The sequence below is a fragment of the Heterodontus francisci genome, chromosome 8 (genome assembly GCF_036365525.1).
Source record: "Heterodontus francisci isolate sHetFra1 chromosome 8, sHetFra1.hap1, whole genome shotgun sequence".
Classification (NCBI taxonomy): Eukaryota; Metazoa; Chordata; class Chondrichthyes; order Heterodontiformes; family Heterodontidae; genus Heterodontus; species Heterodontus francisci.
In genome coordinates this window covers 65979079-66001911 of record NC_090378.1, presented here as the reverse complement: position 1 = coordinate 66001911, position 22833 = coordinate 65979079, and the positions used below count along the sequence as shown (strand labels likewise).

The following is a 22833-nucleotide window of genomic DNA, read 5'->3' as shown; positions in this document are numbered from 1 at the left end:
GTTACACTGAAGGGCTCCAGCCATGGCCAGCTGCATGGTTGCTGTTTCATAGCATTTCCTCTCTGAGAGGTGTTATCAGGCTTGACAGGTGATTGCCAACTTCTAGGAAGACACTTCACCGGACTTGCAGTTCACGGACTTTTAGCCGCACTTCCCTGCTGCCAACCCTCAGCACTGAAAGGGAGCTGTGCGTGCAGCTCCACCTGCCACCTCTAATAAGGGACAAGAGCAGATGCCAGCACTGCCAGCAGCAGGCGCAGCACCAGCAGCTGCCTTCGCCTCAGACATCTGTCCCTCCACAGGGCACATGGGATGCGCACTAAGATCCAACTGGAAGTAGGTGAGACCCCTAACACAGGGTCCACAGGTGAGGATCAGTGTTTTTGACATGTCTGAACACCAGTGCTTCAGGAGCCTCAGGCTCTCACAGCAGGTCATTACTGACATCAACAATCTCCTGGAACAAAACCTCCTTCCCAGTGGAGCAGATGGGCACTCATTGCCAGTGGCCCATAGATGCCTGTCACTGGAGGGCCACCACCACCGTTCTCCAGGCCAACACCCCCACCCCACCCCACCTCATCACCCCCCAAACCCAACCTGGTGTCTGCCTTTTGTCAAGGTTGTGTACTCTCTGCTCCTGCAAGGAAAGAAAGCAGAGAGGTGAGGGTGTTCATAATGGCTTGTGTGGAGAAGAGGGAAGGACAACATTTGTGGAGTGTGACTGTGAGGCATGGGGGCAAGATGGCAATAGGATAAGGGTGAGTGTGAGTGTTGGCTGATCAGATGGGGATGTGATGTGCCTGCAGGGAGAGGAATGATTGGGATTGCAAGATATGTTATCCCTGAGGAATGCTGTGTGGAAGAATACTGGGAAAATCTGTGTGTGGGCCTGACCTGACCTTTCCCACCCTCCTGAGGTCCTGGATCCTCATGGTGCACTGTTTACAGGTTGGAAGGACAGCACTTTGGCTGCTAACTTCCGTGGCCACTTCCATCCATGATTACTTGGTCGGAGAGTCTGTCCTCTTCCTCCCGTCTTTGGGAGAGCTCACCTCCCTGCAGCTTATCAAATCCCACAGCAGGACCTCCAGGGAAGAGTGAAAAACCTAGGGAGCAGCCTTCACAGGTCTCCTCTCCATTCCTGTGCTTGCTGCAACCTCAAAATTCCAACTGCGGTGAGCCCTTGTAAACCCATACCATGATCACTTTAATTAGAAATCCTTCCTTTGACAGATACAGTGGCGCAGTGGTTAGCACCGCAGCCTCACAGCTCCAGCGACTTGGGTTCAGTTCTGGGTACTGCCTGTTTGGAGTTTGCAGGTTCTCCCTGTGACTGCGTGGGTTTCCGCCGGGTGCTCTGGTTTCCTCCCACAGCCAAAGACTTGCAGGTGGATAGGTAAATTGGCCAATGTAAATTGCCCCTAGTGTAGGTAGGTGGTAGGAGAATGGTGGGGATGTGGAAGGGAATAATGTAGGATTAGTATAAATAGGTGGTTGTTGGTCGGCACAGACTCGGTGGGCTGAAGGGCCTGTTTCAGTGCTGTATATCTAAATAAATAAATAAATCATCCCACCCATCCTCCCTGACTGGCAGGGGAACCTGGAGGCGGGATGCTAATGCTGTTGCTCAGTTTAAAAGCCTCAACAAAGCTTGTTCCAGCTGTCAACAGATTTCCAACTGGCAAATGGTCCTGTCATTTGGCCACGGAGTAAGTTGAGAAAATTCCACCCATAAAGTGAAACAGGAGCAGAAAGTGACCCAGCTAAGAAAATGAACCAAAAAATGAGCAGAACCCAGAAAAATTAGTCTTTTTAGCAATTATCAGCTGAGTACTCAACCATTAGGGTAAGGGTGGCAGTGGTGGCGGGGTTGAAAAGAGAGAGAAAACAAAGTAGAGAGTAGAGGGACTCATGAGAGAGGTATGAGGAATTGCAGAGAAACATAAGAGAGGAGGGGGGAAAAGGGTGCTACAGGACAAAGGGGAGAAGTAGAAAGAAAGGAGATTTAGGGACACAGAATATAATAAAGAAAAAGAGGCATAAGGATTGAACCTTCATGGTCCATAAACATCAGCAATGCATCATATACCATAGATTTCCAACTTGTCTCTTCTCCAGGTTTCTCTTCCATTTTCATCTCTTTTTCTCTTTTCTGTTTCCCTGATATTTCTCAGTCGCTATTTGATTTATTCTCTCCCAGTAACCATTTACACTATGCCTAAAACGTTCCTGCTGATTTTTATATCTATTTTTGCTCCAAATACATTTTACAACATTTTTTAGAATTTTCAGCTTTATGAGTGAACTCTAGGGCAAAATTAGACATTAATTGAAAAATGTTTCTAATGGGATTTAAACTAGATACTTAATTATTTTTAAAGGAATGCTCCAGGATGAAGTCCCACAATGACCTAATGGTTGAGTACTGAGCTGATAATTGCTAAATAAGACTAATTTTTAGAAAGATAAAAGAATTTAAAAAAGCAAAGGCTTTTGTCTTCAATGATTCTGCTATTTGATCTCTCCTCTTCCAACAGTGAGAAAATTGCAAACTTAATGAACAGTTTAAAAAAATTATACATAAGCATTAAAACAGGACAAAACTGGAATTTGCTAATTTACAGGTCTTCTGGAATTGGTACCTGCCTCATAAAGAATGTCTATGTTAAGTAAAAGGCATTTAGACTTCATTATGTTTCTACGTTTAGCATCAATAATGAGAAATGGAGATGCCAAGGTCTAACTAATTGAAGGAACTAAAGCAAAAATTTGAAACTGCACTCCTAGATTTTCTGGACCTCATTCATATTGAACAATTATTTAAAATCAGCCTCATGTTGAATCTTGCAACTTGGGGGTAGGCCCTGCCTACAGTGCATTTTGTCCATAAGGGAGCATGAGAGTTCTAAAACCTGCCCAGTTCAAGCACGTTTCTTAAAAGATGATACATTCAGTTACTAGTAAAACTGCTTTTTTATTTGAGTTTTAAATATATTTTGCTATATTTTATTTATTTAGTTTTAATATAATTTAATTAATTTTGCATTTCAGTGTCTTACTGAATAGTCCACCATTTTTGTACTTATGTGAGGCTTTTTGGCAGTACTTTCTTTCATTACTCTAGATTACAATTGCCATTTAAAACATGCATCAATATTGAGCATGGGAATTTTGTTGGCAATTTTGATTTAATTTAATTGAAATGAGGAAGTTTAGGAAAAGCCAGTAAATGCATGTGCAATGACAGCTGAAATAATGGCCAAAATTTTATTTTGTGGCGAAGGCCCCACCCAACGGCCAAAAAGTCGGGGGTAAGCCCGCCTTTGCTGGGCCTGGTTGCCACGCCGTAACTTTACATGGCTCAGGCCCTTAAGTGGCCTTCCCTCTGAGGCAGGAAGTCCCGCTTCCAAGAGCAGCCGGCCAATCAACAGGCCAGCAGCTCCTCTGTCCCAGCAGGTAGCCACTGCTGGGACTGCACCCAGCCAGAAGAGGACGATGGACGTCAGCCTCCATAAAGATGAGTGGGGTTTCGGGCCTTGCTGAGGACAGGGGGTGGGAGTTGTTCAGGAGGGCGGGGGTGGTGCTCTATCAGGGGTGGCTTGTGCTGCTGGGGCGCCCTCTGTGGGGCACAGGCATGTGATCAAGAGGCTGCCCTGCTCCCCCACTACCCCCAGGCCCACTGGGCGGCCGCCAGGTTGTACCAGGCGGCCTCCACAGGTGCTGAAGGCTCAATTGACCTGGGATGGGTGGGCCATTTGTCACCTTCCCTGCCACTCGTAAAATTGCAGCAGGGGTGGGAAGGCAACGGGAACGACACCCCCACCTTTTTCCCACACAATTATATGCCTCCCCCCTCACCTCCAGCCCACTCCCGCAGGGGGTGTAAAATTCCAGAAACCCGTTACTACCTTGGGATAAAAGCAGAAACTGCTGGAAATATTCAGCAGGTCAGGCAGCATCTGTGGAGAGAGAAACAGAGTTAACATTTTGGGTTGATGATCAGAACGAGAAAAAGTTATAGATGTAACAGGTTTTAAGCAAGTACAGAGAAAGGGGAGGAAAGAACAAACTACTTTGGAATATCTGTTTATGGCCCCCTCCACTTGTACCTGAATATGTTAGAGGAGACTTGTCTTCACTTCTACCTCATAAGACAGGTTGTCACAGAATTGTACGATCTGATGCAGGATGCCTTCCAGACTATGTTTAGAACTAGGATAGCTCTTTTTTATAAAAGTGAAAGTAACTGCATCATTTTGTTTTTATGTTGCTGCGTCCTTCAAAGCCACCCCAGAGGACATGTTAAAATGAGCTTTGCATGGAGAGAGTGATATCTATATCCCTAATGAAAGGACTGAGTGTGGCCACATTGGTGCAATCTACAATTTCTTTGACCTCCTGCCACTCAATGGAATCAGTATTATGTTCACACCAGTTGTCCATATGAGAATACCAACTATAGAAAACAGTGCATCCGTGACTTGCTTGATACAGGTGTCAACCTTGACACAGTACAGCATTCTCATCTATGAGTCAGAAGGTTGTTAGGTTCAAACATGAGTTGAGTCTGGAACACGTAGGGCTGGATTTTATGAATGCGGCACAATTCGCGGTGGCGCACTCTGATGGCGGCATGCATCCCGCCCGGATGCGCCGTCCCTGAGTCCCCGCGATATTATGCATGGGGGCTCATTTAAATGGAGGGGGGCGGAGCGGCCGCCCCCAATGATATAGAGGGGGCGGCGGTCACGTCCCCGGCAATGGCGTCATTTTTAAGCCTTTCGAATTACTTTTAATTTTTAAAGGTCCATTATTGTGAACTGTTTATTAAGTAATAATAAAGATGTGGGTGGCCTTCCCCTAAGCCCCCAATGGTCATTTCAATGCCCGAAATGACCAACACTTGCCTTTTTCCCTGCCTGAACTTTCCCTCCAACCTTCTAACTTTTGCCTTTCAACCCCTTCCCACCATTCACACAACCAACAAAAATTGATTTCCCCGCTCCCCCACCCCTTCCGCCCTGAAAATTTTATTCCTCCCCCCTCCCCACGAGGTTCCTGCCTCGGAACTCCGTATGGAGTTCCAAAGGCGCACAAAGCACGAATGGTGACCGTAAAATTGGCATGGGACAGTCACCGCCTGCAGGTAATTTTATGAACATATTATTAATGTTAAATTAAATATGTAGATGGAGGGCCCACCGCCAGGCTGCTGGTTGGGGGGGGTGGAGGCCGCACCGAGGTCCCCCTGCCACCAGTAATATGTGGTGGGCCCTTCTCAACGTCGCGGGTTGAGGCAGGCCTCTCCCTGCAGAACTTTACCGCCCCCCACCCCGCGACCCACAGCATCAAGGGGCCGGTAAAATTCAGCCCATAATCTAGGACACCACAGTGCTATAACATCAGAGGTGCCAACTTTTGGATGAAACATTAAAATAAGGCTCTGTCAGTTCTATCTAGTCGATGAAAGGATGCCCAGGGTGTTATTCAAAGAAAAGCAGGGGAGTACTCTTGGGACCTTGCCATGCACAAATTAACTGCCATATTTGCCTACATTACAACAGTAACTTCACTCCAAAAGTACTCCATTAGTTATGAAGCACTTTAGGGCATCCTGAGGTCATGAAAAGTGCTATATAAATGCAAGTTCTTTATTTGTTTTACATCTATATGAAGTTGTTTAGCTTATGTTACAGATTTGCTCAGTGACTGCCTGGAATGACCCTAGAGATATTAAAGGCAGTAATGACCTTAACAGCTTGGCAGAGTAATGCATGTGTTGGAGAGTTGCTGCAGGTTGCTTGCAACATAACTCTGTGAAAAGATCCTTTGGAAAGTGAAATCTTCTCATGCATTGTTCCTCAATTAAATGGCGATAACAGTCGCTGCTTATATACTCTAGTGTGAGGGCAAAATAAACTCCAAACTACAAAGTTTTTACGGCATCTGTAAATGTAAAGCTAGTCCTTTCTGTCTCATACCTGGAAGCCTGTTTTATTCAAGCATTATTGAGAAAGAATCAAAAAGAGACAGAAATTATGGAAAATAGGACATGTGGCATCATTGTGTCTTTACTGCTAGATTTAAATGCATCAACCTCTAAATGGATGGACAGCAGAAAATGGGGCAGATGCAGAAGTGGGCAGGGATTCAGCATTATGGCTCTCTGCCCCACTTTCTGCTCCCTCCTGTCCAATTAGTGCCACAAAATCAGATGCACAGTGGCAGAAACACCAGGTCATTCACTCCTAAACTCTTCAAAACACTCTGCTCAATGAGACTGGGTGCTTCTGAGCAAACCATATCCCATATATAGTTGGATTGTAAATACATCTCTGAATTACTACTACATTTTAGCAGCCAGTCTTGCACGAACAGTGCAGAGTTATTTACTCCAATCTTATTTCATAGCAAAGACTCCCATTACCTGACATCAAAATAGTCTGGAGCTCTGGTGTGGGAGTTTTACTTGAAGCTGAAGTAAACACAGATGTATATCTCCTGCTGATTTTCTCTAGAAATCAATATCACCAGATGTACCAAGCAAGTAAATTAATACTAAAGATAAACAGACCCTAGGCTTTAGCCCAAGGGAATGACATTTATTTAGGAATACAAGATTCATAGGTTATCCACAACCTTGAAATATTTGGCCCAATATTCCAGGTTCCTTTCATACTATTCCATAGGATTCAGAGAATTCAGAGATTCTGAATGATGCCAAAACAGAGAATAGATTTATGCATGTGTAGAACACTGTTTAAAAAAGAAAATATTACTCAGGTGATTCATGCTGCCTGAAAGAAAGCCTTCCCACACATGTAAACATCGCTATCGACAGACTCCTATTTCAGGAATCTTTCTTCCACAATGTAGATGTTGAAAGAACTGATGTTGGCCATTAACTTTTACATCTGAATAGGAGTGTGGAGCTGTTCAGATTATTTGAAATATTCCTGATTGGTGTGTATGCATGATCTTCATCCTAAGGTTTCATCTGTACCTTTGAAGAAAACTCTTCTTCAGGGACAAGTGAAGGGCAGGTGAAGCAGCAATTTACTTGTACTTCCTTCAATTTAGTATACTGTATTCACTGCTCACAGCTGGGAACGTAGATTGGGTGACCGCTTTATGGAACACCTCCGCTCCGTCCGAAAGCATGACCCCGAGCTTCCAGTTGCTTGCCATTTCAACACACACCCCTGTTCTCATGCCCACATTTCTGTCCTTGGCTTGCTGCAATCTTCCAGTGTACTTTAATGCAAATTCGAGGAGCAGCACCTCATCTTTCAATTAGGCACTCTACAGCCTTGCGGACTCAACATTGAGTTCAACAATTTCACAGCATGACTGGCCTTTTTAAAAAAAAATTTAAATTATTTTATTTTTTAACCATGTGCCAGTTTTTCATGTTTGTGCTTTTGGACAGAGCTGCTCATTACTCTGCCATTAACACTCTGTCTTGCTGAATGCTTTGTCTTTCACCACGAGCATTAACACTCTTTTTTCCTTTGTCCCATGACATCATCATTATTTAATCTCGTCTGCCCTCTGCCCTATCACACACCTTCCCTTTTGTCTTACCGCCACCCCCCACACCAACCCCTCCACCCACTACCCCGCACCTTCACTTGCTTGAAACCTAATTCTTTTCTTACCGTTTCCAGTTCTGATGAAAGGTCACAGACCTGAATGGTTAACTCTGCTTCTCTCTCCACAAATGCTGCCTGACCTGTGGAGTATTTCCAGCACTTTCTGTTTTTATTTGATTTCCAGCTTCTTGCCATGATTTGCTTTTATCTTCTTCAGGGACGGTGTCTGCAGATATTTTCTGAGATTTTCCTTTGGTGTAAGAAAGATTATGAATATGAAACTTCTACAAAATTCAGCATAACAATGAACTGAGGTCACACTTCTTGGATGAAGTGAAATACTTGTAGCTAGTTTGAGTTGCTGCTTTAGTCAGAGGTCCATGTGGCATGGATTAGGAGACGTCCATATTTGAGACCACCCAAAGCTTTTAGCTGGAAGAGAATAAACAAAGGAGAGGAGAGAAATAACTCAAGCCATACAACATTCCATCTTTTGTATTATCCTTGGAGTAAATATAGAAGTTGTTCTCAGACGAAGGCTGAAAATACACACTGTTTTGGCAAGATGGTGCATAATGTGGACAAAGCAACATTTTCAGGTTGGAGTTTTAGGCAGGACTTAGTTCTGATGATTGTACATCCCATTTTGATTCTACTGAAATTCCACTCAGAGTGGGTGGGGTCTTTTTCTCTAACCGCCTATTCACCAAGCAGCAAATGAGATGTACAACATAAGGTGGCAGAATTCCCAACATTTCTGCTCCTGCTGCATTTGTGGTAAGTTATATGCAGATAAGTGAGGCACAGCCTTCTCCTGATCATATGCTGTCAATGAAAGTGATTCATTTAAAGATGATCACTGATTGGACAATTTTTGCCGATTTTTCAAGATTGCCTCCAATTTCAGTTCTTTTTTACTTCAGAGTAGCTATTGAGCTGCACTTCAAACTGACAGAGTTGGGGACTTGCTAGTCACTAGAATGTTTTTGACTCTTATCCAAAGTAAGAAATACCAAAGAACATCATGAGTTACTCTGTGGGGATTCTCCAGTTTGCAGCCTTGATGGAGGAAGAGGAGGAGCAGAACCAAAGAGAGCAAAGAAGAATGTGGCAGCATCAAAGGAGGGTGAGACCAACCTACTTTAATGGCACAATACATCTGTAAGTCCGAGAAATCTTACGAGGGATTCAGCAAGGAGCTGTGCCTTTAACAACTTCACCAAGGAAGCCTTAGATTAATTATCTGATGAAGGGTCACTAACCTGAAATGTCTCCACAGATGCTGCAACACTGCTGAGCATTTCCAGCATTTCTTGTTTTTATTTCAGATTTCCAGCATCTGCAGTATTTTGCTTTTACTTAGATTAATTATGTCACCTTTTGCATATTGATCCGAAGCACAGATCAAATGCCTGAACAGCTGTGGCAGTGACTGTCAAAGTTATTACAGCTCTTGTCTATTATGCCACTGGCTCCTTCCAAGCTGCTGGGGAGATGTATGCTATATCAGCCAAGGTGCCAGGCAGTCTTACATACAGCAGGCACCAATACCATCTGCAGGAGCAAAAACAAAAAAGCATTGGCAATACTCAGCAGTCAGGCAGCATCTATTGAGAGGACAAAAGTCGACATTTTGGATATGGAACCCTTCCTCGGAATTGGAAAATATAACAGGTAAGTAGCATTTAAAAAGGAACTGGATAAGGGAAAGGGGAAATGGGAGGTGGGAACAAAGAGGAGATCAAAGCACACACAATGACCAGATACACAGGGTCAGAAGAAATAATATGATCCATACAGTGTTATCTTTCCTCGAGACATTTTGTAGCCTTCTAGTCGTAATATTGACTTTAATATCTTCAGATGTTAACTGTAGCACTCATTTTCTTTCTGACAGTAGGTGCTGACAATGTAAAATGGGCACTAGAGCTATTCCGGGAATGGGAAAGAGGAACTGATTGGTGCTTTGAGAGGAGGGCTGTTAGAGCAATGTGCTAGCTGCACTCTTGGTGTTGACAGTTCTTTTCTTCACCTGACCCCCGGGCCACTGGAACCTTCTCCACGTTACCAATTTTTCATGCTTCCCATTCTACTTACTTATTCCACTTTAGTTGATTGCGCACCTGTATTGTTAGGACCAGATAAGAAAGGTGTCCAGGGGTCCCTCTTAGCCTTCACCTGGTCTTATCATAACAGGGTTTAATTTTAAACACACCGTGTTTTTAGCTCCCCCTTGGTGAATCCTTGTTCACCGCTTTCCAATGATAAGGCAAAGAAACCGCACAAACAGGTTTTCTTAGGTTTAAAGAAGAAAAGTGGAAATCTATTAAACTTAAACTTAAACTCTAATTCAGTTGACACCTACGGATACACGACATACCCATGCTAGCATGCATACGCGATACACACATGCAAATAGAGACAGAAAAGAGCAGAAGAAATAAGGTGGAAAAAGTTTGAGGCACTATCTGAAGAGTTTTTGTTACAGTTCTTTGAGCTCACTGTAGAGTCCTTGATTGTAGGTAGATTGTGCTTTTCGTTGGCACTCAGTATTCTTCTTAAACCTCGTTCGCTGCAGGAGACTTTTCTGTCTTGGGGTTCAAGTGTCTTCAGTGGATTCAGAGGCTTGTGAGAAAGAGATGGGAGCAGACAGGAGAGATCTTCTCAGTCCAGGAACAAACAGTCTTTCTGAGTTCAAACTCTCTGTGGCCAGTTCAAAAGAAAACCCTGGAACAGCCAGTTAGTCATGTGACCAGCTGGTCTAACCAGTCCTGGCCCTTGTGGATTGTATCCACCTTAGCAGGCCCTGGAATGCGCTTCCTCACCTTCGATGTCTGTTAGTATGTAAATTCTTTTTTCTAGCCCCGGCTGATCTGTTTACCAAGTCACCTCCTCACTCCAAAAACAGTTAAAACGAAATCAATGTTCATGACAAAATTAATATGCCTCATTCTTGGCAGGTCGGGGCCTAGCATGCCACCTCCACACCCAGCAGAATAAAATGCGATTTGAGAAAAGCGCATTTAATTAAAAGGGTCAAGACAAAATATAAGATACGGGGAAACAAAACATACGTTTCTTTCATTCATTTCACAAATCCTAAAACTTATTAAAATTGCCCCTTTTTGGCATCCCAATAAACATGTGGTTCTTTTTTGGGGAAGTTTCTCTTCCATTTGCCCATTTCCATGGCCGCTGAAGGTCTTTGTTCCAGCTGAGGTAATTTTTTTCCCCCAGGATTGTCAGTAGTGGGCAGGTCTATCCTGCACTCCCTTTCAGTGCTTTGCTGAGTCATGCAAAGACTTTTGACTTTGGGGGATGGGTGGTTCTCTTTGGTTCTGACTGTGGGGGAGGATTCTTTGCTAATCTCCTGTTTCTCCCAGAGGACACGCCTGCCTGCAGGTATTTGTGCAGACTCTACTGCACGCCCCTGTGGCACTTCAACTAGGTGAGACATCATCCTCATGGTTTCTCTGCCCCACAGAGGTCTTTCTTTGTCTCTGCAGGTTCCTGTAAATGCTGTTAGCAACTCTGGTGGGGTACATTTACGTAGGAGGATGTGAGGTCTAACTTTTTACATTTTTCGGGGTTGGCTGAACGTACAGTAGGGGTTTTCATCTGGGATTCCTCCCGGACTTCCATTAACGAGCCGTCTTGGTCACTTTTCCCCTTACCTGTCTAACCTTTTGCCAGCCTTGTGTCTGTCTGTCCCTTTTTGTTCTCGGCGGTGGTCCCTTGCAGTTCACCAGCCCTCTGTTGGAGGGTCCTCCTAACACCGGTACAGGACGTAGGGGTGCAGGTCTCACTGTAGGTTGGGGTTTCCCCTTCAACCTGGCACATGTGGCAACTCCAGCAGTACCACACCACATCTTTGTGGAGTTTTGGCCAGTCAAACTGCTGTCTTTTGCGGGCTTTGGTCTTTCGTATACTGGCATGTCCAGCCACTGTAGTCTCGTTGGCCCTTCTTAATATTTCTCTTCGGTACCTCCGCAGCACCACTAACTGGTGAACTGCTGCCCACTCCTTGCTCTCAGGTCTGTGAGGAGAACTCCATTTCCTCATCAGTACCTCATTCTTTAAGTAGTAGCAATCAGGGACTCCCTCTGCTTTATTTTCAGACTGGGCAGCCTGTGCTAACTCTCACAATACTGAGTAGGCTCGCTGAGCCTCAGCTAGGGAAAATCCATTTAATTCATTCCCAGGGTCTCCTAACTTTCCAAAGAAAGTCTCAAACAGACTGACAGACCTGGGCATCTGCCTGCAATGCGAATGCAGTCTCCTCTGAGGGAGCTGGTTTGATCATGGCCTGATCCACCACAAATTCAGGGAAACTGCAGGGGTCCATCTCCTGTCACTGCCCTGTCTCTCTGACCGCCTGCAGTCTTTCTTTCACTGCTGGGGGCACTACCACCTTCACCCCCGCCAGATCATTACCTAGGAGCAGGTCAATCCCGTCCACAGGCAAACTAGGGACAATCCCTATGGCCACCGGTCCCGAAACTGGGTCACATCATGGTGCACCCGGTGTACAGGTACAGCATTACACTGCCTTCCAATACCATTCACCACCATTCTGGTGTTCACTGCGCTCTCTGAGGGAAAGGTCAGGCCTTTTCCCAGTAAAAGGGATCTAGTGGCCCCTTTGTCCCTGAGAATTGCTAAGGGCTTGCTTGCCCCACTCGAGGGGTACAGGGTTACCTTCCCTTCAAACACAAAACCCTGATAACCTTCAGGAATCCTATTACCTTTTCCTGTACTTGGAGCCGTACGCTTCCTAGGCCTCACTTTTACTGCAGTTAAAGCCACAGCTTGTTCTGCTGTGCTTTCCATCAGGTTCCTGTCTTCACTGAGCGGGTGTGCCCTGATTAACCCTACAGGTTTTCCATTTAGTTTCTAGCAGTCAGCCTTTAAATGCCCTGCTTTATTACAATGGAAGCACACAGGTCTCCGGGTCTCACTCTTGCGTACAGCACCTTCCTTTTTGACCAGAGGAGGGCCACCTGTGACTCCTGCTTTTCTTTTCTCTCCCAGGACTGCTTGGGCTCCTATCACCTTCCTACCCTTTGTACCTTTTGGATTTGTGAGGGTGACTAGGAAAGGTTCTCTGCTGGGAAACTGACTTATAAATTAAAGCAAACTCATCGGCCAGAATGACCACTTGCTGGGCTCTCTGAACCCACTGCTCCTCTACATGGGTCTTTATGGAGAGTAGGAGAGAGTGTTTAAATTTGTCTAACAGAATTACTTCTCTGAGACTCTCGTAGCTGAGCTGTATTTTAAGAGCCATCAGTCACTGGTCAAAAGCCAGCTGCTTACTTCTTTCAAAACTCCAGATAAGTTTGATTAGCTTGCTTTTTGAGGGTTCTAAACTTTTGGCAATAGACTTCGGGTACTAATTCATATGCCCGAGGATAGCCCTTTTTGTCAGTTCATAATTTGATAAACTTTCATCTGGCAACAGGGAATAAACCTCATTGACTTTTCTAGTTAGCTTGCTTTGCAGTAAAAGACGCCAGGTCTCAGCTGGCCATTTTAGCTGCCTTGCCAGTTTCTCAAAGGACACAAAAAATCCTTGTACATCCTCCTCATTGAGTTTTGGAATTAGTGGAGCTAGTTTTAACAATTCTGTACCCAGCCCTGAATTATGCTCCTCCATATTGGCCATGCTTTTACTGGGGTTACTCTGTCGCCCCCTAGTTAATTCAAGCCGCTTCAGCTCTCTTTCTTCACATTCCTTCTGGAATATTCTTTCCCTCTCCTGCCATTCATTTTCTTCATATTCCTTCTGGAAGGCTCTCCCTTTCCTCAAATTCAAGTTTCCTCTGTTCCAATTGTATCTTTGCGAACAATACCCTGTCGTAGTCTGCTTCTAACCCTGTTTCTGCTTCATCAGATTCCAGGGAAAAATGGTTGGCCACTAGCCTTAGGAGTTCAGAATGCCTAGCCTTGCCACATACTGTGATCCCACACTGCTCAGCCATTTTCCTCAACTCCTCCGTAGACAGTGTTTTTAACTTATTCCAAGTTACTTCTCCCTGGCATGGAGAGCTACTAGCTTCAAGTTGCAGACATGTTAGTATTCAATCACACACAACCACAAGAAAACCTGTATTGAAATCTTGCTCTTTTTAACTTGTGAACAATTTTGCTTCCCACTTCCAATTTCTCGTTTGTCTGTGGGTCAATTCTGGACGCTAGCACCCAAATTTCTGTTACGACCAGGTGAGAAAGGTGTCTAGGGGTCCCTCTTAGCCTTCACCTGATCTTACCATAACAGGGTTTAATTTTAAACACACTGTGTTTTTAGCTCCCCCTTGGTGAATCCTTGTTCACCACTTTCCAATTATAAGGCAAAGAAACCAGCACAAACAGGTTTTCTTAGGTTTAAAGAAGAAAAGTGGAAATCTATTAAACTTAAACTTAAACTATAATTTGGTTGACACTTATGGATACATGACGCGCCCACGCTAGCATGCATACGCGATACACACATGCAAATAGAGACAGAAAAGAGCAGAAGAAATAAAGTGGAAAAAGTTTGAGGCACTATCTGAAGAGTTTTGTTACAGTTCTTTGAACTCACTGTAGATTCCTTGCTCGTAAGTAGATTGTGCTTTTCGTTGGCGCCCAGTATTCTTCTTAAACCTCGTTCGCTGCAGGAAACTTTTCTGCCTTGGGTTTCATGTGTCTTCAGTGAATTCAGAGGTGAGAAAGAGATGGGAGCGGATAGGAGACATCTTCTCAGTCCAGGAGCAAACAGTCTTTCTGAGTTCAAACTCTCTGTGGCCAGTTCAAAAGAAAACCCTGAAACAGCCAGTTAGTCATGTGACCAGCTGGTCTAACCAGTTCTGGCCCGTGTTGATTGTATCCTCCTTAGCAGGCCCTGGAATGCGCTTCCTTCGATGTCTGTTAATATGTAAATGTTTTTTTCCAGCCACGGCTGATCTTTTTAACAAGTTATTTCCTCGCTCCAACAACAGTTAGAAAATCAATGTTCATGACAAAATTAATATACCTCATTCTTCGCAGGTGGGGGACCAGTATGACAGTATCTTGGATACATTTTTTTTGTTTCTTTCATTATACCTTTTGTTTTGTGCAAATAACTTTTACCATTTAACTGTCTCCTGTTCTGCACTTAAGCAGGTTATTCTGTTTGTTTTCCCCAATGTGTGTGTGTATTTGGCCATTGTGTATGTATTTTTTCCTTCCTCATTCCCCCTTTCCCTTGGTCTATTCCTTTTTAACCACTACACATCTATAATACCTTTCAGTTTCACACGCAAAATGCTGACTTGTGTTCTCTCAACAGCTACTGCTTGACCTAAGAGTATTTCCAGCATTTTTGTTTCTGTTTCTGATTTCCAACATCTTCAGTATTTTGCTTTTTATCCATCTTCTGAAAACTTGGGCAGTTCATACATTTTAGAATGGCTCCTTGGCACCAGCTTGGCATGGCTATTCAGTGCTGGCATGTTGTTAGTTTCCCCAAGGTTCAAGGTGACAAATGCTGACACCCACATGGAACTGTAGGCTCCGACCATAGACCAATTGAATTTCATGAATAAATAGATGTTCTACTGATTTAATGTTTGTGATCAGCTATTGTATAAGCAGCATGCAACAGACAGAGCAAAGCGAACCCATAACCAACGGATCAGATCTAAGCTCTGCAGTCCTGCCACATCCAGCCGTGAAAGGTTTAGGACAATTAAACAACTAACCAGAGGAGGTGGCTCCACAAATATCCCCATCCTCAATGATGGGAGAACCCAGCACATCAGAGCGAAAGATAAGGCAGAAGCATTTACAACAATCTTCAGCCAGAAGTGCCGAGTTGATGATCCATCTCGGCCCCCTCCTGAAGTCCCCAGCATTACAGATGCCAGACTTCAGCCAATTCGATTCACTCCGCATGATATCCAGAAATGACTGAAGGCACAGGATACTGCAAAGGCTATGGGTCCTGACAATATTCCGGCAATAGTACTGAAGACCTGTGCTCCAGAACTTGCCGCGCCCCTAGCCAAGCTATTCCAGTACAGCTACAACACTGGCATCTACCCGGCAATGTGGAAAATTGCCCAGGTATGTCCTGTACACAAAAAGCAGGACAAGTCCAACCCGGCCAATTACTGCCCCATCAGTCTACTCTCAATCATCAGTAAAGTGATGGAAGGTGTCATCAACAGTGCCATCAAGCAGCACTTGCTTAGCAATAACCTGCTCAGTGATGCTCAGTTTGGATTCCAACAAGGCCACACAGCTGCTGACTTCATTAAAGTCTTGGTTCAAACATGGACAAAAGAGCTGAACTCAAGAGGTGAGGTGAGAGTGACTGCCCTTGACATCAAGGCAGCATTTGACCGAGTATGGCACCAAGGAGCCCTTGCAAAACTGGAGTCAATGGAAATCAGGGGGGAAACTCTCTGCTGGTTGGAGTCATACCTAGCGCAAAGGAAGATGGCTGTGGTTGTTGGAGGTCAATCATCTGAGCTCCAGGACATCACTGCAGGAGTTCCTCAGGGTAATGTCCTAGGCCCAACCATCTTCAGCTGCTTCATCAAAGACCTTCCTTCAATCATAAGGTCAGAAGTGGGGATGTTCGCTGATGATTGCACAATGTTCAGCACCATTCCCGACTCCTCAAATACTGAAGCAGTCCATGTAGAAATGCAACAAGACCTGGACAATTTCCAGGCTTGGGCTGATAAGTGGCAAGTAACATTTGCACCACACAAGTGCCAGGCAATGACCATTGACAAGAGAGAATCTAACCATCTCCCCTTGACATTCAATGGCATTACCATCGCTGAATCCCCCACTATCAACATCCTAGGGGTTACCATTGACCAGAAAATGAACTGGAGTAGCCATATAAATACCGTGGCTACAAGAGCAGGTCAGAAGCTAGGAATCCTGTGGCGAGTAACTCACCTCCTGACTCCCCAAAACCTGTCCACCATCTACAAGGCACAAGTCAGGAGTGTGATGGAATACTTTCCACTTGCCTGGATGGGTGCAGCTCCAACAACACTCAAGAAGCTCGACACCATCCAGGACAAAGCAGCCCACTTGATTGGTACACCATCCACAAACATTCACTCCCTTCACCATCGACATACAGTGGCAGCAGTGTGTACCATCTACAAGATGCACTGCAGCAACGAGTCAAGGCTCCTTAGACAGCACCTTCCAAACCCGCGACTTCTACCACCTCGAAGGACAAGAGCAGCAGATGCATGGGAACATCACCACCTGCAGGTTCCCCTCCAAGTCACACACCATCCTGACTTGGAACTATATCGCTGTTCCTTCACTGTTGCTGGGTCAAAATCCTGGAACTCCCTTCCTAACAGCACTGTGGGTGTACCTACCTCACATGGACTGCAGCGGTTCAAGAAGGCAGCTCACCACTACCTTCTCAAGGGCAATTAGAGATGGGCAATAAATGCTGGCCTAGCCTGTGACATCCACATCCCATGAATGAATTTAAAAAAATTTTAAAAATAAGAAAATTAAAAAACTGCAAAACTCACCAGCAGAAGATTGTGACGATGAGGCCCAGTCTTCAACCAGTGGTCATTGAGAGGATTTTTCATATTCTGGAGGCTGCCTTGATGGATCTGGAGGTGCAGTGCAATACTGTCCCCAGTGGATTTCTCACACAGTACTTATTTACTATGCTCTTCACACCTTTGCAGTTCATTGAGGTTCAATGGCACCATCATTGCTGAATTCATCACCATCAACATTTTGGGAGTAACTGTTGACTAGAAACTTTGCTGAACTGTAGCTACAAGACTAGGGCAGAATAGACCAAGGGAAAGGGGGAATGAGGAAGGGAAAAATACACACACATGGCGATGAGTGGCTTACTTTCACCATCTCCAAGGATCAAATAACCAAGAAGTTTCAAAAAACTGCCACTGGATTCATTATCCACCATTTCCATCACTGACATGTCCAGGAAACTATCTCAAACTGGTTTAAGTTCACATCGTGTACAGTAGAACTTCAGCCTGATTGCAGAACTAGAGGATGCAAGTGTAAAATTAACAAGTTCAAGAAAAACTTAAAAGTTAGAATCATATTTGGAGTGGAGTCCTAGTTTAAATATCTTTACAAAGAGCAGGATGAATATGAAGTTAGCAACTAGACTGACGGTTGTAAAGGCAATACAATAAAATGAAATGTGATTGATGCAATTAATTGTAAAAATGGATTCCTGGCCAGTGTTATTAAATGATTTCAATTCAGACAGTAATGGGTTGCACAGTTGAGCTCAGTTTCCTCAAACCAAGGGATGGAAAAATCAGCCAGGACTCCAATTGCTTGATGGTAGTGACAGTCTGAGGGATATGCCGGTCCATAAGGTTACAGATTATGTTTAAATACAGTTCTGTTGCTGCTAATGGTCCACAGAGGTTCATAGATTCTCAGTTTTAAACTGCAAAATCTGTTTTCAATCTGTCCCATTTAGCACGATGGTCGTACCACACAACAAAATGGAGGGTGTCCTCAGTGTGGAGACTTTTAGGACTGTGAGTTGGTCACACCTACCAATACTGTCATGGACAGATGCATCTGCAACAGGTAGAATGGTGAAGGCTTTTCCCTACTATTGGTTCTGACATGTCGCAACCCCAGTCAGGCAACTAGATCCTTCAGGAATCGGCCAGCTCGGCCATTAGTGGTGCTACTGAGTCACTCTTGGTGATGGACTTTGATGTTCCCCAACCAAAGTACATTCTATATAGGTGGTAGATCCAAATTGACCTCAAGTGAGGGGGGAGGGAAAAGGAACAGGAGGGTTCAAAAGAAACATTGAAAGGTGGTGTTTTACGGAAGCCTTTGAAGACAGAGAGGAGGTGCTAGGGAGAGATGCTGAGGTGTGAAGCTCAAGAGGATTGGGACAATGTGGCTGAAGGTGCAGCCACCAATGATCAAGTAGAAGAGTTGGGAAATTAAAAGTATGTTGGTTTTGGAGAACTGGAAGATGTGTGCAGAAAATTTTAATTGAGATTTCATTGTACAGAATTATCATGCCCTGAGTTCAGTGGCATATCTGCAAGGCAAGGATAGCTTGGAATCAACTCAATCAGATTGGAAATAATCTATATTATTTTGCAATGAGGTCAGTATGTCATACAACTGTATTGATTCAATCTAAAATTCTGATCTCTGTGCAAATGGACTAATGGCCATACACAGTATTCTGTTTCTTTAGCCTGAAGTCCTGGAACAGTTACAGAGCCTGAAGGAGTTGTGGATGGACAATAACTCAATACAGACATTACCTGGGGTAAGAATCTACACTGCAACATCAGAGTTCTATTACCTTTTCGTCTGACCACTTAATTTGTATATACTTCAGTTTATTTGATACTTTGTAACTTACCCTTCCTACAGAGCTGCCTGAAGGAATCTTTTTGAACGATTCAATGATTAAGTACCACCACATCCATCACGCTGCCACCAATCTTATCTGCAGGCCCAGTCATACCTAACTTGAAATGTCTGTGGGGAATGAACTCTAAATTCTAATCAACATAGAATCATTAACAGATCTGTTCCCTCTGTTGCAAGGACATCAGCAGCCTACCTGCTCCATAGATTTGGAATTGCAGTAGGGGCAAAGTTTTTGCCTCTGTCTCCCTCCAGCCTAAGGATCATTTCATAGGAACATAGGAACAGGAGTAGACCATTCAGCCCATCGAGTCTGCTCTGCCATTCAATTAGATCATGGCTGATCAACGCCACTTTCCCACGCTATCTCCATGTCCCTTGATGTCATTAGTCTCCAGAAATGTATCTTTTTCTGTCTTGAACATGCTCAATGATTGAGCTTCCATAGACCTCTGGAGTAGAGAATTCCAAAGATTCACCACCCTCTGTGTGAAGAAATTCCTCCTTATCTCAGTCTTACATGGCCTACCCCTTATTCTGAGATTATGTCCCCTGGTTCTAGACTCACCAGCCAGGGGAAACACCCTATCTACATCCACCCTGTCATGCCCTGTAAGAATTTTGTAAGTTTCAATGAGATCACCTCTCATTCTTTGAAACTCTAAAGAATACAGGCCCAGTTTCCTCAATCTCTCCTCATAAGACACTCCCGCCATCCCAGGATTAGTCTGGTGAACCTCCGTTATACTCCCTCTATGGCAAGTATATCCTTCCTTAGATGAGGAGACCAAGACTGCACATAACACTCCAGGTGCAGTCTCACCAAGGCTCTATAGAATTGCAGCAAGACATCTTTACTTTTGTGTTCAAAACCCCTTGCGATGAAGGCCGACATACCATTTGTCTTCCTTATTGCTTGCTGCACCTGCATGCTAGCTTTTAGTGACTCATGAACAAGGACACCCAGGTCCCTTTGGTCATCAACACTTGCCAACCTCTCACCATTTAAGAAATATTTTGTCTTTCTGTTTTTTCTGCCAAAGTGGATAACATGACACTTATTCACATTATATTCCATCCCAACTATAAGTCAAGTCACTGTCCACAGATGTATTGAACAAGTGTCTGATTCATTGATCAGCAAAACCAGCTATTTCATCTCCTTGGCTACGGACTAGGAGCATGATTGTCAGCACACTGCTGTTTTTTCCCACAGGCCAGCATCAGGTGTACAAAAAATCGCTTGGAAACACTTCATGGCATACATGCATGAGCCATGTACCTAGTAAGTGGTACCATTGGCAGCTTCCTTAAAATTTGCCATCTTCTTTTTCTCCTAAATCTTGCAAATAATACACTAATTGTTGAATCTACCCATCATTTCCTGGCTGTTGTACTGCAGTGCTGTTTTCTGGGAAAAGTGCCCTGGAATTCTGAACAGGGCAATTCTTCTTAGGCTCAGCTCATGCTCACATCCATCTTTTTACCCATCAGACAGAGGATTCAGATTGTGCACTGTCCCATCACTTGACAACAGACTCCTTTTCCTGCCTCAATGTATATTTTGTCTGACACTGATTTTTGGGCCCTCCAGTCTTTATAAAGGCCTTTTAAATTTTTACATGATTCATACAGTCTTTATAAAGGCTTTTAAAAATTTATCTTCATCAGTACAGCTTTTATAAATTTATTTCCCTTTAAGTGGCCATATCCTGTTTAATTTTCCCACAGAACAATTGGACTTTCCCTGCCTCCCATAAAGAGCTCCTAGTGGCACACACAATACGGGACAGGAATTCACCTACATTAATATGGATATAAAATTGGCTGATCGTGAGAAATCCTGCCAAGTTGGCATTTACTGTGCACAAATTGTCTGACCCGTTTCCTACATTACAACAGTAACTCCACTCCAAAAGTACATCATTGGCTGTAAAGTGCTTTGAGATGTCCAGTTTCATGAAAGGTTCTATGTAATACAAGTCCTTTCTTTCTTTTCAGTTAAAGTGGTGTATGCAAAGCCCATCACACTTCAGTCTCACTAATATAGTGACACTGCATACAAAATCTCTCTCATATATTTATGAATCCTGCTGTCTGTTCAAACAGAATTCCATGCTGTTTTCACAATCCCTTCAACAACCTACATCTGGATTTTCTGCTAAAATCCCTAGGAATTCTGCCTGTTTCTGGAACAGTATTAAACAATTCTTTCTTAATCATTGAAAAGATTAACAAAGTTCTTTCCCTATATTTAAAAATAAGGCATGGTTGTCATGGTAAAGACATTGAAAGGGAGGTAGCGATCCTTTTCAACATGGCTGAGGATCATCATACCAATGCTTGTAAGAAAAGGTTTGGCAAAAACTTTTCATATCAGGCAGTATCCTTTTAATATGCATTTACATTTTTTTTGTTAATTGTATTACTTAATAATTCATTTTCTGTTTATGAATTCCCATGCCAAAATGTACAGCTAATTTTATTTCATTTACATAGCAATGAAAATGTTTTACATTTCACTCTGCAAGTTAATTTTCCCAAAAGTTGAATATTTCTTCTTAGCTTCTGTCCCTTCCCCCTTCTCCCTTGCTCAAATTTGTGTAGCATATTTCTGCTGAAGTGCATCACAGTGGAGGTGGCGAAAATCACTTAGGACATTCAGTGCAGAAACATGCTTGGGAAATTTCAGTGAAATTATCTTGTAATTGTTTAGAAAAAAATGATTAAATATTTGACCAAAGGGAGACACATCGACTTTTCACAGCTCGAATTTGGGTTCAAATCCAGGTTAATTTGATTAAATGAAAATCTCTCCTCTTTCTGCTTTGCAGTAAGGGTTCCACGCAAAATTAGTTTGAGCAGTCTCAACCCAGTTCCAACTGAATTTCAACCTGGAGAAAAAAAAATCCCATAATTCAGTTCAAATTGAAATTAAATTGGCAATCTCACTGCGAGAAACCACAAGGATGACAGCTGCGCAAAATGAAAATGTTATATTGGTACAGCCAGAAGTGCTTTCATAAAATGATGGTTAAGACCAGAGGAGGTTTTACTTTCCATCTAGTCTTACTATACCTGTTCCAGGAATGCTTGATGAAAGCACTTGGTAACAAAACTGGCAAAGGTGATCCATCTGAAAAACATGTGAAACAGGTTGGAAACCTTGGGCAAACCAAAGCATTGTTAGTAGTCAGTCATCTATTCTTAATACTCACTTTGATGAGCACATAAAAACCCACAAAAAATCTATAGCTCAGTCCTGAGATATGGAACTTTGGTGTATAGAATATTTCTATATTGATATTTTGTTCACCTCTCAGACTATTAGATCAAATTATATTAAATTTTGCTTTAATATATTGAAGTAAAACCTAAATATATTAAATTTGTGGTTGCATTCAGCTGCTACGTTCAACTGCTTCTGGGCCAGTCTCTCTCTCCTGGACTTTCCAGCAGGGCTCACACTGTCCCAAGCTGCTACACCAATCTGCACTGTGTTCTAAAACCTGACCTATTTTGCGCAGTATAAAAGCTGTGCTCTCCAACTTGGGCTAATAAATGCTTGTGTCCCAATTGATAAAATTCAATGTTGTAGTAGCGAGCTATACAGATTAGAGAAAACAACAACACCTTGTATTTTATATAGTGCCTTTAATGTAGTAAAACATCCTAAAGTGCTTCTGAGGAGCATTATCAAACAAAATTTGAGACTGAGCCACATAAGGGGATATTAGGGCAGATGTCCAAAAGCTTGGTCGAACAGGTGGATTTTAACGAGCATCATAAAGGAGGAAAGAGAGACAGAGAGGTTTAGGGAGGGAATTCC

At 43.5% G+C, this 22833-nt stretch overlaps 1 protein-coding gene across 1 annotated transcript in view; it reads left to right on the top strand.

Annotated features, from left to right (window-relative positions):
* lrrc7 (leucine rich repeat containing 7) overlaps positions 1-22833 on the top strand; it is a 278045-nt gene that overhangs the window by 100861 nt on the left and 154351 nt on the right. Inside the window, exon 7 of the mRNA XM_068036431.1 lies at positions 18826-18900. Within this exon, the coding sequence (XP_067892532.1) occupies positions 18826-18900 (75 nt within the window). The remainder of the gene's footprint in view (positions 1-18825; positions 18901-22833) is intronic.